The following is a 25,321-nucleotide window of genomic DNA, read 5'->3' as shown; positions in this document are numbered from 1 at the left end:
CCGAGGCGGTGCTTCCCCTGGCTCCGCCCCCGGGAGGGCACTTCCGGCGCAGCGGAATTCCGGGTGCGATCGCTCGCGGATACGGCCTGTTGTGGTGAAGGCCCCATGAGTGCGGCGCCCCTGGTGGGCTACAGCAGCAGCGGCTCGGAGGATGAGGATGAGGCCGAGGCCGCGGCCGGGGCCCTGGCGCGACCCGGAGCTGGAGGCTGCCGGCGGTAAGGAGCGAGAGGATCTTTCTGGGGAGGGTGCTGGTTCGCGCGACACCTCGATGGGACCCGAGCGTCCTGGGGAGAAAGGGACAATGATGCGGGGCTGCTCGCCAGGGAAAGAAGAGGGGCACAGCGGGAAGGAGGGTCTGGAGGACAGCCTTGGACACAGCCCCAGAGTGCCCCCACCTGGCTAGGTCAAGGTTGAGGAGGCAGGAAACGTGGGCTCGGGTCCAGCCTCCAGCGCTGGCCGCTAGGATCTCCTGGTGCCGCCGGGATCTCCTGGTGCCGCCAGGATCTCCTGGCGCGCACCCACAGCGTCATCCTAGGTCTGTTTCCACATCTGGAGAGTGTTTTCATTCATCCGGTAAATACTCATGGAGCACCCGCTCTGCTGCAGGCTCGGGCTGGGACGCTCCGCAGTGAACTAAACGGTCGAAGTCTAACTTCATGGAGCTTCTGTTCTCAAGTGCCACGCCTGGTGCTTTTTTTTTTTTTTTTTTTTTTTTAAAGATTTTATTTATTTATTTGACAGAGAAATCACAAGTAGATGGAGAGGCGGGCAGAGAGAGAGAGGGAAGCAGGCTCCCTGCTGAGCAGAGAGCCCGATGCGGGACTCGATCCCAGGACCCTGAGATCATGACCTGAGCCGAAAGCAGCGGCTTAACCCACTGAGCCACCCAGGCGCCCCACGCCTGGTGCTTTTAAGAGTGCCTTTCAAGCAGTGGCATCTCTGTTGATCTCACAATAGCTCTATCAGGTCGGGATACACTTTACAGATAAGGAAACTGAGGCCTACACAATGCACATGACTTGCCCAAGACCCCAAAGCTAGGAAGCGCTACTCCAGTTCAGGCTTGTCTACCTAGGGAATGTGAACCACACTGTGCTGCCTGCCCAGTAGTCTTCTGTGGGAACCAGGCCCCCAGCTAAAGTTAGCCTCCCAGGGTTGTTGGGAGACCCCAGTGAGACAGTACTGGGGAAAGAGTTTTGTGGTTATCTAGAAGCTGCCTGCAGCACTTGGTGGGAAATGGATGCACACAGTCACCCTGAATAAGGGGTTATGACTTTTGTTGTAGCTACAGAGGTAGAGAATGTCAGGAGGCTAAGTGTGCTCATTTCCTTTTTCTCTCTTGCAGTTCCCAGAGCCCTCTCCCCAGCCAGAGGTTGCCAGTACCCGACAGTGTGCTGCACATGTTCCTAGACACTGAGGGAGAGCCTGAGGACGACCAGGAAAAACATGGAGGCCGGGTGCGCACCTTCCCCCATGAGCGGGGCAACTGGGCTACCCACGTCTATGTGCCATGTGAGTAACGTCTAAAGGGTGAGAGGCTGAGACTGACAGGTGCCTCTTTCTTTTTTTTTTTAATTTAAAGATTTTATTTATTTATTTGACCGACAGAGATCACAAGTAGGTGGGGGGGGGGTGCCCTGGGAAGCAGGCTTCCTGGTGAGCAGAGAGCCTGATGCGATTCAGGGCTTGATCACAGGACCCTGGGATCATGACCTGAGCTGAAGGCAGCCGCTTAACAACTGAGCCACCCAGGCGCCCAATTTATGTCAGGCTCTTAACACAATACACAGAGTAGGTGGTGGCCCTTAGTATTTTGTGTTAATTAGGTCAATTCTTAGAACCTCCATTTCCCCATCCACAGAAGAATGAGTCTCTACACTGCCTGCTCACCAGGGCATTGGGATAAATTGACTAACACACGGGGCGCAAGCAGTTACCCATGCAGCTCCAGGCCCACATTTGGTTAAAAAAGAAGAAAAATATGTGAACATTCAGTGGTGGTTGTCGTGGTGTTCTTCGTCTTTGTGAAAAATTAGGAGCATTCTAAATATTTATCAGGAGATTCAACGTCTAATAGGGACTGATAAAGGAAGTGTTGTTTGTGATTAAGGATTACTGTGGACCAGTGACCATGAGCTTGCCCGCTGCACTGAAAGGAAGACTGTCCACCCTGTAGTGTTACATGAAGAAAACCAGTGGAAGAACAGTTTGAATGGTACACTCTCATCTTTCCAACAAATAAAATGTGTACACTAGGATAAGCACTGAGAAGAGGCTGGGAAGAAAGGCATCCAACTCCAGCAGTCTTGATCTCTAGGGTAGTAGTCTTGAAAGTGGGGTGTGTGCCCCCTGGGGAGAGGTCAGGTTGACCCATCTGGAAGAAAAGTATTAGAACTTCTTTATATATCTCTTTTTATCTCATCTTTTTAAAGTTTCTGTTTTGGGGGCACCTGGCTCGCTCAGTCAGAAGAGCATACGACTTGATCTCGGGGGCATGAGTTCAAGCCCCACGTTGGGTATGGAGATAACCAAAAAATAAATAAACTTTAAATAAATTAATTAAAATTTCCATTCTCGAGAGTGTACATTTTACAGTGGACATAATTTTGTAACATGCACATTTGTAACATAAATAAATACACGTTTATTGCAGGGATGCTTGTGAGTTTGTTTCCTAATGGCCCAGGTGATCAAAACAATTTGGAGACCGCTGCTTTAGGTGATAGGATTTCAGGAGGCCCTGCTTTCTCCTTTGCATATTTCCTTCTCGTACTTGAACTCTTTACAGTGAGCATATGTGTGTTACTTCTATAACCACAAAAATCATATTAAACTACATAGAGCTAGGCTGCTCTCAAAGTAATTGTCCCCAAAAGTCCAGAGTAACGAAGGCCTTTCTCTGCCTTCTGGGATTCTTCCTTCAGCCAAACGGCCCTGGCTAAGAGAATGGCCCGCCCTATCCACTCTTGCCTCCAGATGAAACGAGGGAGGACTTCCTGGATCTGCTGGACATGTTGCTGGCCCACGCCCAGACGTGTGTCCCCCGGCTGGTCCGGATGGAGGCATTCCACGTCAGCTTGTCCCAGAGCGTGGTGCTGCGGCATCATTGGATCGTCCCCTTTGTGCAGGCTCTGAAGGACCGCCTGGCCTCCTTCCAGCGGTGAGTGCCTGGTGCTTCCTCCTCTGCTTCTCCTCCCCTCAGCTCCTCTTCCTGTCCTAAGCTACTGTGTGGGTGTAGGTGTGGGGCGTACTACCCTAGCCAGCAGACCAGACCTGAAGGTTGAACACTGGACATCTGGAGCAGCCTACCATATACCCCACCTTGGGTGACTTTGGACAGGCCACAGAAGCTCTGGAAGCCTCGAATCCTTTACCCCGCCTCTGGCTTGGTTGGCTAGCCTCAAACTTTTCTTTCCTCAACTATGCATATTTCTTCTTCGTACCGGAGTGCCTTTCCTCCTGTACTTAGCCATATCAAAGCCCTACTCCTTCCCAGAGGCTCTCCAATCTCCCCCAGAGTTCCCCAGTCCCTGGGATCATCTCATACTGGGGCAGCTTATACCCTCATGCTCATTTCATGCCTATCTGGTCCTTGTCCCCTGGGGAGCCAAGCTCCCGCAGGCCCAGGAGCACCCTTTCTTTCTGAATTCCCCATGTTTCTGCTCCAGGTGCTTTGCTGACTGTAGGCATCAAATGGATATTTGTTGAATGAACAGGAGGAGAGAGGGATCCTCTGAGTGTTGGTTCCAGAAGGAGTCCAAGAAGCCATCCAGTTGGTGGTTTTCTTTGCAGAGCCCCTGCTTCAGAAGAGGTGTTACTCAAAAGCTTGGATGTGGAGTTGTGTAGGAGAAAAACCGAAGTCTTCTAGCATAAGCCCCACTCTCCCAGTGTGGAGGCCTCAGACCCAGGAATTCCATAGACGAACTTCACCCAGGTAGGGAACTGCCCGTTTGCTTCAGCCCTTTCTGAGGGCCAGCGGAGGAAGGGATTCGTTCCAGGTCAGTCAGCCAGAGAACTGGGACTAAAACTTCTCTCTCCACCTCATTCAGTACCCCCTTCTCCCACCCCTGTTTTTTTATCATCACTACCAAACTGATGGAGCAATATGTCTGTTAGTTAGGACGTACTGGTCACAGATACCAGAAATCCAGCCCAAAGTGGCTTAAACTGAGGGGGAGTTCATAGGCTGGTATAACTAAAAAGTTCAGAAGTCACGCTGGCTTCATGTGTGAGTGGACTGGGGTGACCAGAAGACGGCACCTGACTGTCACCATCTCTTAGCTCTGCCCCTCTCTGTGTGGGCTTCCTCCTCACAAAGGCAAAGAGGCCTCTGGCAGCTTGGGGCTGCCAGTCTACCGGTCTGGAAAGCCAGCCCTCTTTTTTTAAGAGCTTCAGCAAAAGTCAGGAACAACTTTGATGGGTCTAACTTGGCTAACAGGCTCTCCATATGTGAGTTCAGCTAGCAGAACCCTGTCCCCTTCTACGTGAGGCTGTTTCAGTTACCTGCTTTCCGCTTTGTTCTCTGGGTAGAGGTGGAATGTCAGCTGGGTCTGGGGCCACATGACTTTGGCAAAAAGGACTTTATCACCACGCTGCATGCATCTGGGCTGCGAGGACCGTGTTAGAACAAAACCTGTGGCAGGAAGCCATGATGCTGGGCTCCTCTGCACGCAGTGGTCCTTCACCTGGACAAGTCCCTTACTGGGGCCTCTGGAAACTTTGCCCACAGGCCATTGCTAGAATTACTGGTCCCTGGGGAGCCCAGATGTCACTTATCCTCTTGCTGCCTGTGGGATCAGAGAACAGCACCTAGGTCACCGGGCTGGCTCTCCTTGCCAGCACAGGGTGTTTCCACCCCTGTGTCCTGGAGAAAGCCAAGCTAGGTGGCCTCTTCAAGTTTGTCTGATTGAGCCTCTGGCCAAGAGTGGGCAGTGCACCTTTGATTCTGTTAATGCAACTGAGGGAATGCTGTGTTCTGAGTGGCCAGGCCTGGGGCAAGTGTATACCCCCGGGGTAGTGAGGTAGAGAATCCTCCACCAGCAAAAAATGGGAGAACTGCCCTCCGATGCAAGTTTCCTGGGACAAGAGGGGTTGGTTGGCGTCTTAGCCAGGGTTCTGTGAAATCCGGAGAAGTGGCTACTTGCCACTCATTTGGCCCAATCAACAGTGTCATCATCAATGTCATGGACTTGTTTAAGCTTATTGTAACCCACTGTCATTCTTTGAGATCGTCTGGCTTCTGCACAGGCCAGAGAGGAGAGTGGAGTGGAGATGTGGGAATCCCCTCCCCCATGTCTTTCAAGTCCTTGGTGGTGACACTGATCTCTGCGAACCCTCCAGGGATGGAGTATTGCTTCTGATTCACTACTTTCCTAGGTCAAGGCAGTTCTGGTAGCTTCCAGTGGCTCCCCTACCATAATCACCTTCGCTCCACAGGTCAGGGAACAGATGTGGGGATTCTGCCAGCCGCTGAGTGTATATTCCAGTTATGCTTTCAGAACTGGAGAAATAACCACAGGGTGGGTTTGGGGGCCCACCGAGACAGGCCTGAGCTGAAATTCCATAGGTCACTTGGCCTCCATGAGCCCCCACTCTGACTAGAGAGCCACAGTGATGTTTTGGTCTCCTGGAATTAGTTCACGGCCTTATCTGGTAGTTCCCAGAAGGCCTGATTATTTCCTTTTCTCTAATGCACAATTACCCTGGCAAAAGGCCATAGGTCCCTTTTGAGAAGGCTAGGGAAAAAATGAACTATAAAATTTTAGTAGTATACCAGGGTCCTTCCTCAAAGGGACCGGCCCTTCCCTTCATCAAGGGGTCTTGGGTCCATAAACTGGCTCAAGTTTGGAAATTGAGGATCCATGACTTTCCTTTTATGATCGGATTAGACTTTGTTCACTTGGCCTGCACTGTTTCTGCTTATACAGATGAAGTAAGACTTTCGCAGGCTTCCTGTCTAGCTCACTTCTTGGAGTGCCCTGACAATTAGCCAGTACCCTAGGCCTGCCCGAGGCTCTGCTGCCTTCCATGGTAACTACACCCACCTCTCAGCTTGGGTGTCTCCAGCTCCCTCACTGGAGCCACCCCTTGGTCCACGTTTCAGGCAACTAACCCAGCAAACTGTGAGATCCTTTCCCATCCCCTGAACTGTGGCATTCACGCCGGATCTCTGCTTCATGAGCCCACAACAGGAAATCAGCCTGAGCCAACTCTGCGAGGCTTGCACCATTATCCCACACCTTTAATAACCACACACGTTCCCTGGATTTCTGCTCATGTAGATCAGAATACTCCGGTAGTACTTTGGAAGTATGGTACATCTCACGAGTCCCACTTTGTACCTCACCTTTAGGAGACTGCCAGGACTTTAGTTATAGGTCTAGAAGCAAAGTAGGGGTTGGAAGGGGCGCCTGGGTGGCTCGGTTAAGGGTCTGCCTTAAATCTGGGTCATGATCCCAGGGTCCTGGGATTGAGCCTCAAGTCACACTTCCTGCTCAGCTGAGAGTCTGCTTCTCTCTCTCCCTCTCTCTCCTTCCCTCCTCCCTGACCCTCCCCTCTGCTCCGGTGTTCTTTCTCTCTCTCTCTCTCTCTCTCTCTCTGTCGAATAAATAAATAAAATCTTTAAAAAAAAATTAAAATTAAATAAAACAGCTTTAAAAAAAAAAATAGAAACAAAGGGGTAGTGGGAGTGGGTCCAGAGGAGCCTCACCGTCCTCCTGCAGGGTAACCCTCAGTGCTGGCTGAGTCCCCACAGATGGAGGTGGCAAAGCCCAAACCACTGTTGTCGGGGGCCACTTCCACTGGGAAGGAAAGCTCGTAAGAATTTAGGGGCTCAGTGCTTCCCACGTGTGCCCCTTCCAAAGGGTCCCCCGTCTTTCCCAGACAGTGCCCTCACTTAAACGGTAGCAGTAAACACAGCTGGGAGTTCAACTGGTGTAATTCAGCCAATCACAGCACTTGGTTCCACCTTCGATTTTTTTTCTGCATTCACAGCCCTGAGGCTATGGGACAGGAGGGTCTCCCTAGCAGGGCACACCTAGAGGTTCCTAGGTCCTTGATGCTGCCTGAGTGCAGAATTCGAATCCCCAAGCTCACCTTTTTCTTTTAGCACTTTGGCCACATTAGGAGCAAACAACCAATGTCATGTCATTATATTCCATAGTTTCCCCCCAAACTAGAAAGTATAGAAAGTTAGAAAGTATCATACAGTCACTTAGCTCCTTCTAATAGATGGTTGCCTGGGATGATGCGGCGCGGATACCGTACACGTCTCTATAATCGGTTCCCACGTGGACTACCGGCGCTCGATTTACTGCTAGAAATAGTCAGTAGTGTCTTTGAATCTAATCAGATTAGAGAGTTAATTCCAGAAGCCTCGGAACCAATTCAGAAAACTCAACCTTAAAATCCTGGTTTAGAACCGCTCTTGGTACCGAAATCTGTGTTGGGGCTCTCTAGAGAAACAGAACCAATAGGATAGAGATACAGAGAGATTTATTATAGGAATTGGCTCACGCAGTTAGGAAAGTCGAGAAATCCTATAGTCTGCCATCCGCAAGCTGGGGAGCCAAGAAAGCCAGTGGTATCATTCAGCCTTGAGCCAAATGCCTGAGAATCAGGCGTGGGGGTGGGGGAAGCGCTGGGGGTAGGAGATGACTGATGGTATAAGTCCTGATAGAGCCTAAAAGCCTAACAACCGGGAAAGTCAATGTCCAGTGTCGAAGGGCAGGAGATGAATGTTTCCACTCAGAGAGCGTCGGAGCACCAGTTTGCCCTTCCTCTGCCTTTTTGTTCTGTCCAGGCCCTCAGTGGATTGAGCAATGCCCTCCCACACTGGGGAGGGCCATTTGCTTTATTCCTTTCACCAATTCAAATGGTAATCTTTTCCAGAAACATCCTCACAGACACACCCAGATTTCATGTTTTACCAGCCCTTTGGGCATCCTTCCGGACAGTCAAGTTGACACATAACATTAACCCTCACAGTTGGGCACAAACCTCCAGCATCCACTTCAGGATGTTTGTCAAGTCCCTTGCTGAGCTCTGGGTAAACCTGATGCTTAACCAAGCTCCTGCTGGTTCTGCAGCCCCTTCCATTTTCCCCAGAAGAGATGCATTAGGAAGCTGAAGGCTGATGGGGAGGCCAAAAGTTCACTGAGTCTGAGCCCCGGACAGGTTGTGAGATTCTGCCCAGCATGCGGGTGGTTGTGTTCCGTCACCTGGAACCTTGGCCTGGAGGCCATCAGTGATCATTTCCTGTAGTGGGATTTGCCAGGTTGGTCCACAGGGGGCCCCCCTAAGATCTAGTGTCTCAGAGAATACAGCAGGAACCAGCCAGAATGAAAGGACTTACTGACTGAACCCAATGGGCCCTGTGTAACGGAGCTGAGGGATGGGTGGGTATGTGGGCGGGCAGGTGTTTCTGCCCCATTTACACACCAACAGAGACCCACTTCCCCTCATTAAAGCATCATAGGTGACAGTAAGGGCTTTGGAATCAGACAGACTGAGGTTAAGATTATGGCTTACCAAATTCAACTTTACCTGACCGCAGTTTCCGTGTCTGTGGAATGGGCAGTTACAGCACCCATGTCACGGAGTCGCATGAGGATTCCCTCAGCTCATGCCCACAGAGCCCTCAGTTCAGCCCCTGGCACATGGGAAATGTTCGTCTCTTATCACCTCTTTGATGAATAAGACTTTCTCAGTTCCCAGCAGTAAAATTGAAATAGTCTCATTGTTCATTGGGATGAACTGCTATTAGTAAAACTTTTGCCAGCATCTGAATGAAGTTATGTGTCACTTCAGCTGGGTGATGATGTAAGGCCTTGTCCAGCTCTAATATTTTAGGGTTCAGTTCTACCACCTGTATAATAGGATAACAAAATGAAGGGTGCAGTGAGTTAACGGTATTTTCAAAGTCCTCTTTTTTAATATAAACTTTTCAGATTGTTTTTTTCTTATTATTCTTCCTGAAACGTGGTCTTTCCTCTTCTAAATTCCAGATTCTTCTTTACTGCCAACCGGGTAAAGATTTATACCAATCAAGAGAAAACCAGGTGGGTCTCCCCATCTGCTCCCAGTTCCTTCTACAAGATTCTTCGGAGTAAAGATTCAAAGGGTGCTTTGCTTCTGGCCTTGTCTGTCCCAGTTTTTTCTTTGTTTGTGTTTTTTTCTTTTAAAGATTTTATTTATTTATTTGAAAGAGAGAGAGAGATAAAGCAAGAGAGGGAACAGAAGCTGACGGAGTAGGAGGGGGAGAAGCAGGCTTCCTGTCAAACAGGGAGCCCAATGTGAGCCTCAATCCCAGGACCCTGGGAACATGACCTAAGCTGAAGGCAGATGCTTAATGACTGAGCCACCCAGGCACCCTCTTTGTTTGTGTTTTAACCAACTCTATGACTACAAAAGCAGCTGTTCCCAAATCTGAACCTTTCATTAAGAAAAATAACCAGAGGAGGGATGCTTGGGTGGCTCAGTTGGTTAAGCGGCTGCCTTTGGCTCAGGTCATGATCCCAGCGTCCTGGGATCGAGTCCCGCATCGGGCTCCTTGCTTGGCGGGGAGCCTGCTTCTCCCTCTGCCTCTGCCTGCCACTCTGTCTGCCTGTGCTTGCTCTCGCTTCTCTCTCTATGACAAATAAATAAATAAAAAGTCTTTAAAAAAAAAAAAAAAAGAAAAGAAAAATAACCAGAGGAACGTGGAGGGAGGGGGGCAGAGGTAGGGGGGCAGAGGTAGAGAAAAACATCTTGGTAAAGTGAACAAAAGCCTGCCACTGGAAAAAAACATGGGCTTCTGCCCAGCTCCGTCCCCAGTTGAATGTTAAGCTCATACCATCATCTCCATAACCTCTCATTTCCATGCCGTCATACGCCTGCCCTTGATACGTCCATCACTGGGCAGTCGTGAGGCACCAGTGAGCCCAGCATGTTTCAGAAGTGGTGGAGTGCGTTGAAACTAGGAGGTGAGGGATTAGAGAGAGTGACAGTAGGCAAGTCATCTAATAAGTTTCACTGAGACCGGGAGGGTGTCTGGCTAAAGATGTGGGCTCATGGCAGGGTTTTTAAAGATGAGGGAGCATGTCTGAGAGCTGAGGGGAGGGGAGCCGGTGCTCAGGAGCCTCATCCCTGAGAAACAGTTCAGACTCAGGAGTGATGTGAGGGGCTGTAGAAACGTGGCAGGGGCAGATGAAGGAGTTCGTCGAGGGTCATGAGCCCCCAGGAATGAGGAGAGATTTGTGGTTAGAACTGGGGAAGGAAGGTTTAGGGACAGAGGAAAGAGCCAGCTCAGACCGCGGGCAAGCGAGGCACCCAGAAGGGGAGGAGGGAGAACCCCCAGCTCTGACCTGACTACTTCCTGTCGCCTCCCCTGCCCTCAGTGGGGATGGTTTGTGTTCTCAGGGGTTGCATCTCATGCCCACGTTATCTCCACTTCTGCCCTCCCCCAGGACCTTTGTCGGACTTGAGGTCACCTCCGGGCACCCCCAGTTCTTGGACCTGGTCTCGGAGGTAGATAGAGTCATGGAGGAATTTGACCTCACCACTTTCTACCAGGTAATAAACAGCCTCTTCCTCTCCACTGGCCCGCCTAAAAGTGGAAACAAACCATCCTCAAAGGAGCCCTTGTTAGAGGCAAACTGAAGAGCCCTCCAGAACTTGCCCCCCTGAAGCGTCCCAAATGCCAGACTTCAGAGGACACAGGCAAGTAGAGGAGCCAGGGGCGCACTTAGGTGCAGCCCGTCAGAAGTCCGACGCTTCATAGAAATCTTTTGTTTCATCTTCAGTGTGCACAAGATTTACCCATTCTGCTCCATATGGGTCCATGTTCATGTTTCTTTTTTAAGAAATAGTAGTTTTCCCAGATTTTTTTTTTTTTAGTGAACTTGACACACCAGGAAGAGTGGTGGCTTCTCCCACCTTTCAGCACCTCACCTGGGGGCGCCCCATGCCCTCCAGGGGTATTTGACTCCAAACTGAGTATCAGGTCCTTAAAGGGCCCTTGGTTTTGCTTGATGTATTCTTTTAAAACCTTGCTGAGGCATAGGAGTATGAATTTCAGTGGAGATTATTACTCATAATTTTAGACATTTTGGTTTTTGTTCACTTCATCTTAGAAAGTATGTCATCGATTGAAATGTTCTAGATCAGAAAATAGAGTTGGAGCCTGCGTTCTCGTCCACGTCCCAGATTTAATGACTGTTAAGGGAAAGCCTCTGGAAGCAGGACTGTCTTAGTCAGCTGAGCCCATCGTAACAACATACCCTACATGGAGTGCTTTAAACAGCAGAAATTTCTTTTCTCACAGTTCTGGGGCCTAGAAGTCCAAAATCAAGGTGCCATCATGGTCCACTTCTGGTGCGAACTCCCTTTCTGACTTGTGGATAGCGGTCTTCTCGCTGTGTCCTCACATGGTAGAAAAAGAGGAAGCCAGCGTCCTGCCCTCTCTCACACAGGCACAAATCCCATCACGACGGCCTCCCTTTGAAAAGCTCCTCTGAACCTAACGGTCTCCCAGTGGCCCCATCTCCAAATACCATTACATTGGAAGTTGAGGCTTCAACATAGGCATCTGGTGGGTAGGGAGGGGAGAGATCATGGACACAATTCAGTCCACAGCTGGGGCCAACCCAGAGCTCTTTCAGTTGCGGAGGGTGCTTGGGAACAACACTGGTCAGTGCTAAGGGTCTAGACCCTCATGGAGCAGGCCAGGGCTCCGGCAAGGATACCGTGACAACAGTCACAGACCTCCTGTCACGTCTGCACCTGCCAAGGCATCCAGACGACCTCCTGCCTCCCTGCTGTTCCTCCACAGGACCCTTCATTCCACGTCAGTCTGGCCTGGTGTGTGGGGGACGCGCGTCTCCAGCTGGAAGGACGGTGCCTGCGGGAACTACAGGTGTGTTCGCAGTGCAGGAGCACAGAGGGCGCCCAGTGCCAGGAGTGACAGGCCATGTGTTGGGGAGTGGGAGGGTTGGCGGCAGGCCCTGAGGATCGTGTGTGCAAACCAGAATCTGGGCAAAGAGACCCCTATCACCTCACCTTGCTATTCAGACGACAGTCCCTTGGCTGCAGCCCCCTGGAGCCTATTAGCCATCCAGACTCTGGCCCCAATGCAGACCTAAACGCAGACCTAAGAAATCAGAATTGCATTTTAACAAGATCTCTAGGGACTTGCGTGCACGTTAAAATTTGAGAAGCACTGCCCTCCACCAGTGATCTGAGAGAATGTTGTAGGCCTCTCCTGAAGTCCTAGCCCCTTGCCCGGAGGTCTAAGGCTCAGGTGCCCAGCGGGGACCGACAGGTGTTGGAAATGAGTGAACCGTGCCAGGCGTGAGGCGCGCCCACCCTGGTAACCCTCCTATTCTGCTAAGTAGGTGAGACAGTTCTCCTTCCCATCAGGGCCCTCCGAGGAGCTGGGACTCCTCCACCGTAGGGAGAGGAGAGTGGGGGATCCTGCCGTGCAGGAATGTGGACCGTGTCGCTAGCTCTTCTGTTTTTCAAGGGAGACCAGAAATCCAGACTTGTACATGCAATCTCTCATTTTCAAATGTTGGCACTAATGTGAATTTTTTTTTTTAACATACTGCAAGCCAGACAAAGTGTGTGCTGGAGGATAGAGCCACTTCTGCTCTTAGCCTAGTCAGGCCATGGGGTAAAGAGCCCTGGTTTCAGGCTCCAGCAGACCCCATCCCCCTTCCAGCTTTATCAGGTTCTGAGCGTCCACTTCCTCCTCTGCAAAGTTGGGATGATAGGACCCACCTCCCCAGACTGCAGAGCTGATGAGACAAGACTCCTAAGCGTGGAGCCTGTGTGTCCGTCCCTCAGCCTCCCTCTGCAGTGCCTAACCCCTGGAGGATTTTAGTAGGCTGATCTTGTTCACAGTGCCCTCTGGGTCCCTGATTCCCCTAATGCAACTGTCCTTTCTCATCTTCCGGTGGAAGAACATTGTGGATGAGTTTGAAGACCCCGAGATGGTGCTGCGTGCGCATGCCGAGCAGGTCCGCTGCAAGTCTGGGAACAAGTTCTTCTCCATGCCTTTGAAGTAAGCACCAGAGACCCTCATCCCAGGCCCCTCTGCAGGCCAGGCAGAGACGGAGAAGCCTGCTCCAAGACTTGGGGAGGCTCCCAGCCTCCCAGAGGGAGGCCTGGACTGGAGCGCAGGCACTGCTGGTGCTTCCTGGGGGCTTGTTTCCTCCCAGCTGGTTTGGGTGCAGGTCCGGCCCTGCTATGTGTGGTCATTATCAGGAATCACCAGTAGAGGGCAGCCTGGGCTTCCTAGTTCTAGATCTGTGGCCTGTAGACTTGCCAGGCACAAAAGAAAGTCAGGGTCATGGTGAGCCCACCCAGACTCAGCCAGCAACCCCATTGTAACCCCTCCAACAAACAGCCCCTACCCCAAACCCTCCCCCCATCAGCTGTTTGCATCTGGAGGCCATTGGCCTCCATCAGGGTTCCCCTGGCTCTTTTCTACTCACGCTGGACACACCGTGTCTTCATGGGTCCATCACCCTCCTTCCCTGAAGTCCGTCGCTTTTATTTATTTTTGGTCTCCCCCTCTGGAACCAGCGGAGACCATCTCAGGGCCAAGGTGCAGAGCGCTGATTTGTGCTTCTGCCTCAGTTTTCTCCCCCCACCTCCTACCTCCCACTCGCCCCCAGCCAGGTGCCTGGGGAACCAGGAGCAGATGTTTCATTTTGGCCTGGCTATGGCGGCTCTAAGCCAGCCCTCCAACGCTCTGTGGCCTCTGGCTTCTCCTCAGCTTTCCCAAAGAGGCGGAGGGGCAAGGCCTTCCCCCAGTTCTCTCTCCACTGCCTCCAGCCGCCTGCCATGGGCACTCTGAGGGGGGCTCCAAGGAGAGGCCAGGGGTTGTCCGGGCCTTTTATTTTCCATCAGGCTTTCACCAGAGCAAAAGACCAGTCCTCTCCAATTGTCGTCTGTATCTCTGGTGATGAGAGATATTTTTATGTTATTGTTTTCAATTATGTTCCAGTAAAAATTACAGTTTCAATTTCGGGTTTTGTTTGGGACTGCTTCTGTTGTTCAGCTAGGTGACAAGATGACTGTCCTCTGCCTGCACCTTCTCCAGCATGCCACTCAGTGTCAGGGGTACTCTTGGGAGTCCCCGTTATGGCTTTGGAGTGGCCATGAGAGGAGGCACTGATGAGGCCTCGGTAAATTGATAGTGGGGTCACCCGGCCTGCCAGGCCTGCACCCCAGACAAGTGACACAGACCACATGTGGCCCAGGGCAGGGCCTGTGCCGGGTGAGGGGGAATCCCAACTCCTCATCAGTGTAAGCACAGGCATTCAGACCTGACGCTGCTACAACACGTTCAGAGCCCTTTCTAGAACCATCTCCTCTGTCCTCCTGGTAACCCGCCCCAAAAAGTAAACCGGGAGGAATGGGTATTCCACTTGTGCAGAAGAACAGCTGAAATCCCTTATCTCTGTTCTGCTCTGACCTCAGTCCTGCCCCGGGGCTCCCAGTCAGGCCGGCTCTCCCCTCCTCACCCCAGGCCTGGGGAAAGGGGACCTGCCACGCCAGCTCTCACTGCCTCCAGCACCTCTGGGCTCTCTGAGGCAAGCTCCCAATCCCAGCCCAAAGATGCGGGAACTCACTTTCCGTGCCTGGTTCCCCAACTCCACTGCACTGATCTGCTGATTCAACTCCAACCGGGCAGTCGGTTCTTATGGATTTTGAGGTCACGCTGGAAAGGGAGAGGAAGCCCAGCCTCCTTCCGGGCCTGCAAGGAACACAGCAAGTGTCCTGTGCAGCGGGCACTTACAGGGCCACCAGCTCTGTGTGGGATGCTTACAGCCAGGGGGCAGCCAGAGCACCGGGAGAAGAATCCCCATCCCCAGCCCTGCACTTCTAACACTGGGGAAGTACAAGCAACATCCCGATTTCCGATTTCCGGCGGGTTCTAACCTCAGCGTGGAAGCCAGCCTCCACCTAGGCTGCTCTGTAGGCCCAGACCACCCGATTTTCCTCATCAGGACCACTGGCTCTCCCCAGGAGCGCAGCCCCACCATGAACAAACCCAGGAGGGCTGGCTGCGCCAGTCCCAGGGGAGGATGTGGCCCAGATGGAATTACAGTGCAGCAACTTGAAGAAATGGGCCAAGATCGAGAAGGGGCTCTTCAGTGGGGAATGGCAGGTGGCGATAGAGGAAGGAAGCCAGAGAGTCCCTGAGGGGGGAGGGGCCAGGCTGGCCGCAGGAGGCTGGGCGGCAGGGCTTGGCTGGAGCCCAAACACTGAGTGTGCCTCGGAGCCCAGCCGCCGCCGTCTCCCCAGCACTGGGCTGACAGTGCAGAAGCAGCTGGGGCTCTTCCATAAGAGGAGATGTGATCCGAAGGCAGACGATGAGACCAGCGCAGCCTGGGGTCCACCCCTTGGCAGGCTTGGCTCGGAAGAGGGAGATGCTCCTGATGGGGATTTTCTCACACCAAAGAGAGCGCAAAATCAACACATCTGGCCTGGGTGTCCTCAGATGTTCCCTGAAGGGCAGGGAAGTGATCTTCTAGGCCTCCTTGGCCCCTTTCCACCTGGCACTCTTGGCTCTCTCCCGCAGGCCTCTCCAGACCACCCCAGCTTTGTTTCCAAGGAAGAGGGAAATTACCTCGGCTTGTTTGTTTATGCCTTGTCTTGGTACCGGGAGCCTGAGAGGCCAAGGGGGGTCGGGGATGGCAGCCAAGGATGGGGGTGGGGGTCCAGGGCCTGGTTCTGACCAGGACCTCGGCCACCACCTGAACCAGAACCCTCCTTCTACTAGTGAAGAGACAAACCCAAAGAGGGGAAACAACTTGCTCCAGATCGCCCAGTAAATCAGTGCTGAGGCAGACCCCTGCCCCCACCCCAGGCCTGGCTTCTAATCCCCACCTGTTTGCTCAACCCCTCACTACCCCTCAGGGGCTCACAGTGAAGCTGGGAGCTTTGATCCCAAAAGGCTCCAAGAAAACAAGAGGGGCGGGGTGGCGGGAGGCTCTAGATGAAATGGTATTAGCGAAATGTGGGGAAGGTTTAATGCTGGGTAACAGAAGGCTAGTCCCCTCAGGCCTTGGGTACTGGCCAGACCCTGCAGAGCCACAGGCCCCCATGACAGACGGGTGTTCAAACCCACCTTGGAGCCTGCAGGGGCCAGAACCCAAACACTGGGGGCTTCAAGGTCCGGTCACAAGGGATGCCTCCTATTTAGGATTTACCCCAGGAGAGGAACCTCCAACGGAGAGAAAATAATTACCAAGCTGACCACAGGCCTGTAAGAGCATTACTCATTGTTCCTGGGTCCCTCTCTTAACTAAAAACCTCCTAAACTCAAACTTACTTATTTATTTAATTTTTTCAAGATTTTTTTTTTTTTTTAAAGTAATCTCTATAGTGTGGAGCTTGAACTATCAACCCTGAGTCCCAGGCTCTACCGGCTAAGCCAGCCAGGCGCCCCTCAAATCCTTCTTTGTAAATTGACCAATTGGCAATAAATATCGTGAAAGATTGCAATGCGTTCCGTTAAACCAAGACAAGCCTGCTGTCCATTTCTGACACCTACCATACATTTCAGAGTAAAAAATTTAGAAGCCCACCCCACTGATGACAGTGAGCACAGTGCAGGTATAGAATTGTTCGATCGTCGTGTGGTACATCAGAAGGTAATAGAACACCCCGTTGTTACTTTCATTTTTAAAAACATTTAGAAATCCATTTCTCAAATGAGGGGTCCCACAGAAAAGGTAGTGGAAATGGATAAAATTGTCCCAACCTTTTCCCTGAAGAAATAAGGCCCCTCTGTGTACTTGCTGCTATAGAATCCAGTTTGGCAAGAAACCAGCTAAATCAGTTTATCGAGAAATCCCCATCCCTGATAATCCAATCATCCCCCCCCATCCCCACTATCCCCAGGTGATACCGCCTGCCTCAACCAGAGCCCACCCCAGACTCACTGACTCCTTGTGATTTCCCATCCACCAATGCCTCCCACCCCCCACCCCCAACCCGGCCCCTTGCCTATAAACTCCCATTGTTCTGGTTGTGTTGGGAATTGAGCCCAGGTCTTCCCTGGAGTCTCTTTCCCTATTTTGAGAGTTTTTTCCCGTAAAATCTATCCTCACTGCTTTAACTTCTCTCTGACTCTGTTTCTTATCCTTAACAGTTTTTGGTGCAGGGACCCAGATGTGACCCAGAACCAGCATCAGACTCAGAGACGTGACAACCAGGCTTCATGGTGTGCACGTAGACCCTCTGTCTCCACTCTGTTTGCTGGTTTGGGTATCCTATGATGAATCTGACTCTGGAGCCCATTGCTTTGAATAAATGTCCCCTGAAACACGGAGAGGATTTGGATTCTTAGGATTCTGAATATTCTCTAGAAGCTGGGTCAGAGTCCCAAGCAAGCAGCTGTTTGTAAGAAGCTGCGTTAGATCCTGGGTCAACAGAGACCAGATGAGTCCTAGGTTTTTTTTGATTCGAGGAGGCCCATCTCTGTAAGGAACAGAGGCTGGGTTAGAGTCCCAGTTATTTCTGTTCCTAAGAGTAAAGGTCAAGAACACGGGAGCTTTTCAAGTGACTGAAAGCTCTCCTCAAAACTCCTTCTGACTCTACCCTTCTAGAGCCAAATGCTGTCCACTTTCTTTCTCATTAGCAAAACTTCACCAGAAACTCTCTTTACAGTGGGCCCTCTGGGGGCCTCTTTGGATATGCCCAAATTAGTCCACCTAAGGGGAGCCTTAGGGCAAAAGAAACAAAATTCTCTGATGCACAATGCTCTGCTTTGTTCACTTGGTCTGAAGAAGCCAAAAAGTAACTAAATGATTCAAACCGCATTCAAACTATAGAAGTACTTAAACAATATCTTCAGAGACTCTGTTCTGATTCAGCAAACCCTCCAGAACCCTTCACGGCCTCGCAGTTTTCCTCATACCCATCCCTCTCTCCCAAAATGTCCTTCACCAACACACGCCCAGCGCCTCCACTTCCTGCACCCTGAAGGTGCACCAGACCCCCATCTCTTGCAGATGAAGCCCAGGGTGTGACCCCTACCCGTTCTTATGCCATGGTTGACAGAAGAGACGCCATTCAAACCTTGGTCTCGGTCAGAATTAACATGCCACCGTCGAGGACTTTCCTGACTCCTGAAAGAAATGGAAAAGGTTTATTGGCTACTTTAGGTTTGTTCTGGGGCATGCTCTCCAGACTCCCTGATTTAGATCAACTTCTCCACCTATGGTTTGGCCTTGGGGTGCCTCCTTTCGGTTTGGAAAGGTCGAAGGAGCACCATACCTGAAGGTCATCAAGGGTATCAGACTACCTCTAACTCCCATTAGAAAATGAGGGAAGAGGGGCACCTGGGTGACTCAGTGGGTTAAGCCGCTGCCTTCGGTTCAGGTCATGCTCTCAGGGTCCTGGGATCGAGCCCTGCATCGGGCACTCTGCTCAGCAGGGAGCCTGCTTCCTCCTCTCTCTCTGCCTGCCTCTCTGCCTCCTTGTGATCTCTCTCTGTCAAATAAATAAATAAAATCTTAAAAAAAAAAAAAAGAAAAAGAAGAAGAAGAAGAAAATGAGGGAAGAAAAAGAAAGACAGAAGCCATTCTTTAGGTCTCTCTCACCAAAATAGATTGGTCATGTATTCAAAATTATAAACGAAGATGAAATGTGCCTAACGATCACCATCAATTAAAGACAATAGTCAGAAAGTCTCTGGGCTGGAACTGGCAAAGAGCCGCAGCTCTGGCCACAAGCTTTGGAAATGGTCTCAGACCAGAGGTCCCTGACACATTCCAGAGAAATAATATTTCTGGCAAAATGCAGACATGTGTAAGCACCAGCCATTAACCCAGCGTTGGGAAGATGGTATTTCAGAACCACTGGGAATACAGAATGCTGGCTGACGACACTGCAATTAAAACAGCCAGGAGGACCTGAGATTTTCATCTATGGCAAATTCCAAAATCACCGTCTTCCATCGATCGAGACACTTGCTGAAATTGTAAGAAAGAAGTTATGTTGGGCCTGGGAATGCCAGGCCTCAAGAAGGCGGAAAAAACCCGAGTCCCGTCCTCACCAGAAAATTCTTGACTCTCCCCGTAAGAAGTAGATGTCCAGTGCCCTCAACGGCCACAAAACTCACAAGGGGAAATAACCCTACGCGTTCAAAGGCACCCCATCACGGTTCTCACTGACTCCGGGGCAATGTGTTCTACCCTTAGTCACAGCTTGTTTCCTGCTCTGCTTCCTCGAGTCACCGAACTTTACCCACGGGGAGTTTTCATAATGTACCTCTTATCTGCCTACCTCTGTCTCCACCCCTTAATATTTCCATGGAACCTCCTGAAGCTCGGTACCACTTCCTTGCCAGTTCTGCCAACCCGGAAGCCTGTTCGGGAGGCATCTTCTTATGAGTAAGATAGAAAAGTTCATTATGCCCTAGAAAGTCTCCTTCTTAGGTCCCTGACTCCTCCCCTCCATGTCTACCATCCCTAGGGCTCTGACTTCCTTGGGGTCCTCTGCTCCCTTTACCTAACACCTTCCTCACCGAATATTTAAATCAACTATGGGACAGGATTCCCTTTTCTTTATGGATATAAATAGATACAGAACCCCTAAAGATAGAACTAGATCTCCATGTCCCTTCCCAGGATTCCTCAGGATCATTTAAAGCCAGAGGCTCTGCAGGGGCCCCACCCGATAATTCAAGGCTTATTAGACAAAAAAATTTCTAATCCTCACTTCTAATCCATGCAATACTCCCATTTTGGCCATCAAAAATACCAAGTGGGCAAAAGCATCAGCGCCAGATCTGAGAAGCTGTCAATCAAATTGTTAAATCCAGATTGGCCTTGGCGCCTAATCCTAATGCTATTCCCTCTGCCACTTCTTCCAACCCCCCCCAAGGACTTCCCAGCCCCCGATGTGTGTTCCATCTTGTGTAGAATTCCCCTTCCTAAGGAGTCCCGGTACGTGTTCTCCTCCCCTGGGAGAGCCATCAGCAGGCTCCTACAATGCACTCCCCCCACACCCTAAATGCCAGCTTGAGGGACTTAAAATTCCCAGGAGACTCCGCTTTAATCCAATACGTAGATGACCTCCTTCTGTGTTCTGACAGTCATGACAGCCTCTCCTGGACACCAACTACCTTCCTAAGGCTTTAGCAAGAAAGGGTCACCAAGCGCCCAGGGACAAAATTCAGCTAAGCCCCCGTGAGTCTGATATCTGGGTCATGGTACTCTGACTGTACGTAAAACTGTCTTCACAGACCAAGGCTCCCCTATTTGACATTTTCCTCTCCCTGAAAGAAGATAACCACCGATAGGCATTTGGGATCTTGGAGGATCTGCAGGATGTAGCTAAACCTACATTCTCTCCCACCACCTCACTCCCTTAGTGCCGAAACTGAGGAGGCAGCCTCACACCCGGGAGTCTGGGGGTGCCTATCCAAAGATGTTTTTGAGAACCTTAAGGGCTAGAACCACCAAACTTGTCCCAGCGGCCTTTGATTTAGCATTAGGTCATCTGCTTGACATACATGTTCCTTCTGCGGCACAGACCCTACTGCTTGATGGAAACACATAGTACTTTTCTGCCTCCTGACTTATCGCTCATGAAATCTTACTCTCTCCTTCTCACACCGCCTTACATCACTGTCCAAACCCTGCCACCTTACTTCCCTCAGTCACTAATGGGATGCCCCACGACTGTGTCCTTAACACTAGACCATTATCATGTCCTAGGCTAGATTCCTCAGAAGCCACCTCCCCCACACACTCTGACCTCACTCTTCATTTCAATGGCTCCTACCTCCTTAAGGAGAATGGAGCTTTCCAGACTGGAAATGCCATCACTGATCAATGTAAACCTCTAGAATACTGAGCCCTGTCAAATGTCAAATGAGCCCCCATTGCTGAGTTAATTGCTTTTACTTGGGCTTGCATTAAGAGCAGAAGGAATAAAGGTTAACATATATACTGATAGCTGCAATGCCTTTGGGGTAGAACGTGACTTGGGTACGTAAACCAGAGAGGATTCTCGACAGCGGCCAGTCCCCCAGTTAAAAATAGACCCCAAATAGCAGAACTTCTAGAGGCACCTGTGTTATCCCAGTAGATGACTAAGGTAAAAAACCAAGGGACACGGCACGAAAAATTCAGACGCGACCTAAAGAAACAGATGGACTGATAAGTACGCTGCATCAGCAGGCTGCTCCCTGCCCACCCCAAAAATCCAAGCAGGTTCCAAGTCTTGGGACTGTGCCCTTGCATCCTGCTTTCAAGGCCTAGACCCCCGGTGGGATTATTCACTTTCCTTGAGAGAGCACTATTTTAGGACGGCTCCTCAGACAATCGTGAAAGAAATCCACACGGCCCAAATGGTAGCTTCAGACTTAGAAAGAACTGGATGGGGAAAGCTGTGTATTTAAGCCACTCCAATGGACTTTGGAAACACCAAGATGGCTGCTCCACAGTCCCCAAGTTCATCTCTTGAGTCACCTTGTGTGGTTTATTTGACACGGCTCACACGGAAAAGGACAAAATGCAGGGTATAGTACACGAACAGTCTTTCGGACTCTTCCGCTTTGACTTGTACCAAGCGGTTGCCCCTGGCCTCAACGGCCAGAAACACAAGCCTGGAAAAACCCTAAAGGTACAGCAAGAAAGGGAAGCAGCTTGCCCTCCACTGTTTTAACCCAGGTGATTAGCCCCACGAGAAAACCCTGCACCCATTCCAGTCCATCCTCACAAGGGTCTCGTCTTTTCCTTTGTGATTTTACCACAGGCCCTCTTCTGAGAATGAACATTTATCATTACACTTCCCTAACCAGCACTAAATCCGGAATAAAAGCCCCAGGCCACTACAGGGGTCCCTGGAGATCCCTCATGGGAATGAAAATGTCCCCACCGCACCTCCTAGCTCCTTTCTCAGACCCAGCCCAACCACACAGAAATCACCTCCAGACACAGCTTTCCCCTCTCTCCTCAAAATTAGCATTCTCTGGTTATCTTCAGCCACCAGATGGTTATTTCTATGACCTCTGGCTAATTCCCAATGGTTCTGACTTTGGGGAACCCATACTTCTTGGCTGTTCCTTGCCAACTGGACCCTGCTACCTATCAAACTTACCAAATCTCTCTCTCTTTTTTTTAAAGAATTCCCCCCCTTTTTTTTAAGGTTTTATTTATTTATTTGACAGAGAGAGATCACAAGTAGGTAGAGAGGCAGGCAGAGAGAGGGGGGGAAGCAGGGTTCCTGCTGAGCAGAAAGCCCGATGTGGGGCTTGATCCCAGGACCCTGAGATCATGACCTGAGCCGAAGGCAGAGGCTTAACCCATTGAGTCACCCAGGTGCCCCCCAAATCTCTTTATCTTACTCTATTTCCTGTAATCTTCTTGCATCCATAAATTCTCTCTAAAACAACCATGCCCTCCCTCAGGGTCACCTTGCTCTCACTATAAGAACAAGAGGTATCAAATAAAAACCACAATGAGATACCACCTCACACCAGTCAGAATGGCTAAAATTAACAAGTCAGGAAATGACAGATGCTGGCGAGGATGCAGAGAAAGGGGAATCCTCCTACACTGTTGGTGGGAATGCAAGCTGGTGCAACCACTCTGGAAAACAGCATGGAGGTTCTTCAAAAAGTTGAAAATAGAGCTACCCTATGACCCAGCAATTGTACTTCTGGGTATTTACCTTAAAGATACAAATGTAGTGATCCGAAGGGGCACGTGCACCCGAATGTTTATAGCAGCAATGTCCACAACAGCCAAACTATGGAAAGAACCTAGATGTCCATCAACAGATAAATGGAAAAAGAAGATGTGGTATATGGGAAATATATATATTCTCCATTGTATGTATATATATATATATATATATATATATATATGCACACACACAATGGAATACTATGCAGCCACCAAAAGAAATGAAATCTTGTCACTTGCGAAGATGTGGATGGAACTAAAGGGTATTAAGCTTAGCAAAATAAGTCAATCAGAGAAAGACAATTATCATATGATCTCCCTGATATGAGGAAGTTAAGAGGCAATGTGGTGGGTTTGGGGGGTAGGAAAAGAATAAATGAAACAAGATGAGAACAGGAGGGAGACAAACCATAAGAGACTCTTAATCTCACAAAACAAACAGGGTTGGGGGGAGAGAGGGGGAGGAAGAGGGTGGTGGGGTTATGGACATTGGGGAGGGTGAATGCTGTGAAGTGTGTAAACCTGGCAATTCAGACCTGTACCGCTGGGGCTAACAATACATTATATGTTAATAAAAAAATTAAAAATTAAAAAAAAATTTTAACTTTAAAATAATTAAAAATTTTAAAAAAAGAAAGAAAGAAAAGAACAACATCCCAGATCCTCTTATAGGTGACCTCTGTTCCTGGGAAGGTGAGGTAGAAAAAACGGCCACAAAACTGGGCCTGTGTTCCATCCAGGACCTCTTGACTTTGCGGGGGTGGTGGGGGAGTTTGCCACCTTTTTTAGGTACCAACCCTAGGAATTTATCACCAGGCTCAAAAAGTTAGATTCCACAACAGAATCAATCATCTATTCATTGCCGAAGCCATTCACCTTGTCCCTGGGTAATACCACTGTGGGTCTTGAATCAGTGACTGGTTAACTACAAGAAACCCAGCTAGCCATTCTCCATATGACCCTGGTTACAGAAGGAGGGCACTTGCCTAGCGGTCAGAAGTAACTACTGCGGGGCACTTGGGTGGTTCAGTGGCTTAAAGCCTCTGCCTTCAGCTCAGGTCATGATCCCAGGGTCCTGGAATGGAGCCCTGCATAGGGCTCTCTGCTCAGCGGGGAGCCTGCTTCCACCTTTCTCTCTCTCTCTCTGCCTGCTTCTCTGCCTACTTCTGATCTCTGCCTGTCAAATACATAAATAAATAAAATCTTTAAAAAAAAAAAAAGAAGTAAGGAGTGCATCTTCAACCCCAACGGTCTACCGGACATCTTTGCCATAACCGGGAAGGTTCAAGAGGTGAAGGAAGAAATGTTTCACCGACATTCTAACTCACACCGCCAAGGAAGGACAACAGGTCCTTCCTTGGTAGATCTCTGAAGGTCTGTGAAGTTGGGTACACATATTGATTCCGTCTCCAGTGTTCATCTACCTATCTTCAAGGTATTCCTCTCATTAAAGGTCTTGTGTCTCGTATTGAACAGCCATTATCTACTGTCACCAAGGTTCTAAAGGATTAAAAGGCAACCACCTAAGAAATGGACTTACGTTGATCAGAGGAAAGAAGAATTTCTTTTCTTCACTTGAGCAAGGGGAGAGACTGACAAAGATTCTTTGCTTGACCAAACTTTAGTCAGGATCCCCCGAAACCTTCTCCCCAAGGAGGCCCTTCTGTATACTTCCTTCTAGAATCCAGTTTAGCAAGAATCCTGCTAAATCAGTTTATTCAGAATTTCCCAGCCTGAGATCTTATCACGCAAGGCATCCCTACAACACCTCCCCACACACACCAGGTGATATCTTTAGCCAGAAACTTCCCCAACACCCCTCCAAACTCCCACTCCACTTGCTTATTGGCTATAAATCCCCCCTGTTCAGGTCATATTTGGAATTGGGTCCAGTTCTATACTGGAATCTGTCTTCCCCTACTGCAATAGCTTTTTCGTTGTTGTTGTTGTAGTTGTTGTTTTTGCAATAGTTTTTTTTTAATAAAATCTATCATAGGCAGTTTAACTTCTGTTTTCTTTCACAGTGCTCTTTTTCCTTACCTGCCAGGTCTCTCAACAGGCCATTTCCAAGCTCAGTGGGCTCTCTGCGCATTTCCAGGTGAGGCGGGCTGGGCCACCCCAGGGCTTACTCTAGAGAAACTCACCCTCAGGTAGGGAAAATTCCCATTCCCAGTACTGGGAAGTAGCAGAGGAGAGGGAAGGTCTCCATCCTCCTGCCCTACCCCTGGGGTCTTCACCTCGTGACCCTGGGGCCAGTCTGTGCAGCCAGAACTGCCCTTGGTCTGAATTCACAGTCTCTGTGGACTTTGGATGGAGGCCTCTCGCCACCCCAGGCCCTCTGCATCCACACAGATGGCCTGCTCCTGGATTAAACCTAGCACTTTCAGCTCAGCTCTGTGGAAGTTTTGCCCACTGGCCCATCACCTTGTGGAACTGCCGTGTTTTACTTGCATGAAGCAGTATGCTCTGCTTGGACAGCTAAAGTGTGGAGACAGCAGAAGCATTCCCAACCCTCAGCAGCCCTTTGCCCCACATTCCACATAAAGACATGGAGGCGGCAGGTAAGAGACAAAAAGTGCAACTGCCTCCCTCTGAAAGCTGTGCTCTTGCAAACGCAACCGAGGAGGGTC

At 50.2% G+C, this 25,321-nt stretch overlaps 1 protein-coding gene across 2 annotated transcripts; it reads left to right on the top strand.

Moving 5' to 3' along the window:
* Positions 1–58: 58 nt before the first annotated feature.
* Positions 59–14,010, top strand: USB1 (U6 snRNA biogenesis phosphodiesterase 1). Of its 2 annotated transcripts, none has more exons than XM_044256052.1 (7): positions 59–215; positions 1,346–1,512; positions 2,977–3,160; positions 9,006–9,059; positions 10,446–10,551; positions 11,810–11,893; positions 12,939–14,010. In XM_044256052.1, exons 1-7 carry the CDS (start codon positions 106–108, stop codon positions 13,041–13,043), a joined length of 810 nt encoding a protein of 269 aa, XP_044111987.1. In that variant the 5' UTR covers positions 59–105; the 3' UTR covers positions 13,044–14,010. The 2 variants fall into 2 exon arrangements, with proteins under 2 accessions (XP_044111987.1, XP_044111988.1); XM_044256053.1 differs by lacking the exon at positions 12,939–14,010 and adding an exon at positions 12,698–12,915.
* Positions 14,011–25,321: the final 11,311 nt, after the last annotated feature.

This window comes from Neovison vison, chromosome 7 (genome assembly GCF_020171115.1).
Source record: "Neovison vison isolate M4711 chromosome 7, ASM_NN_V1, whole genome shotgun sequence".
NCBI classification, from domain to species: Eukaryota; Metazoa; Chordata; class Mammalia; order Carnivora; family Mustelidae; genus Neogale; species Neogale vison.
Note: the sequence above shows the minus strand (reverse complement) of the source record. Positions and strands in the feature narration are given on the sequence as shown.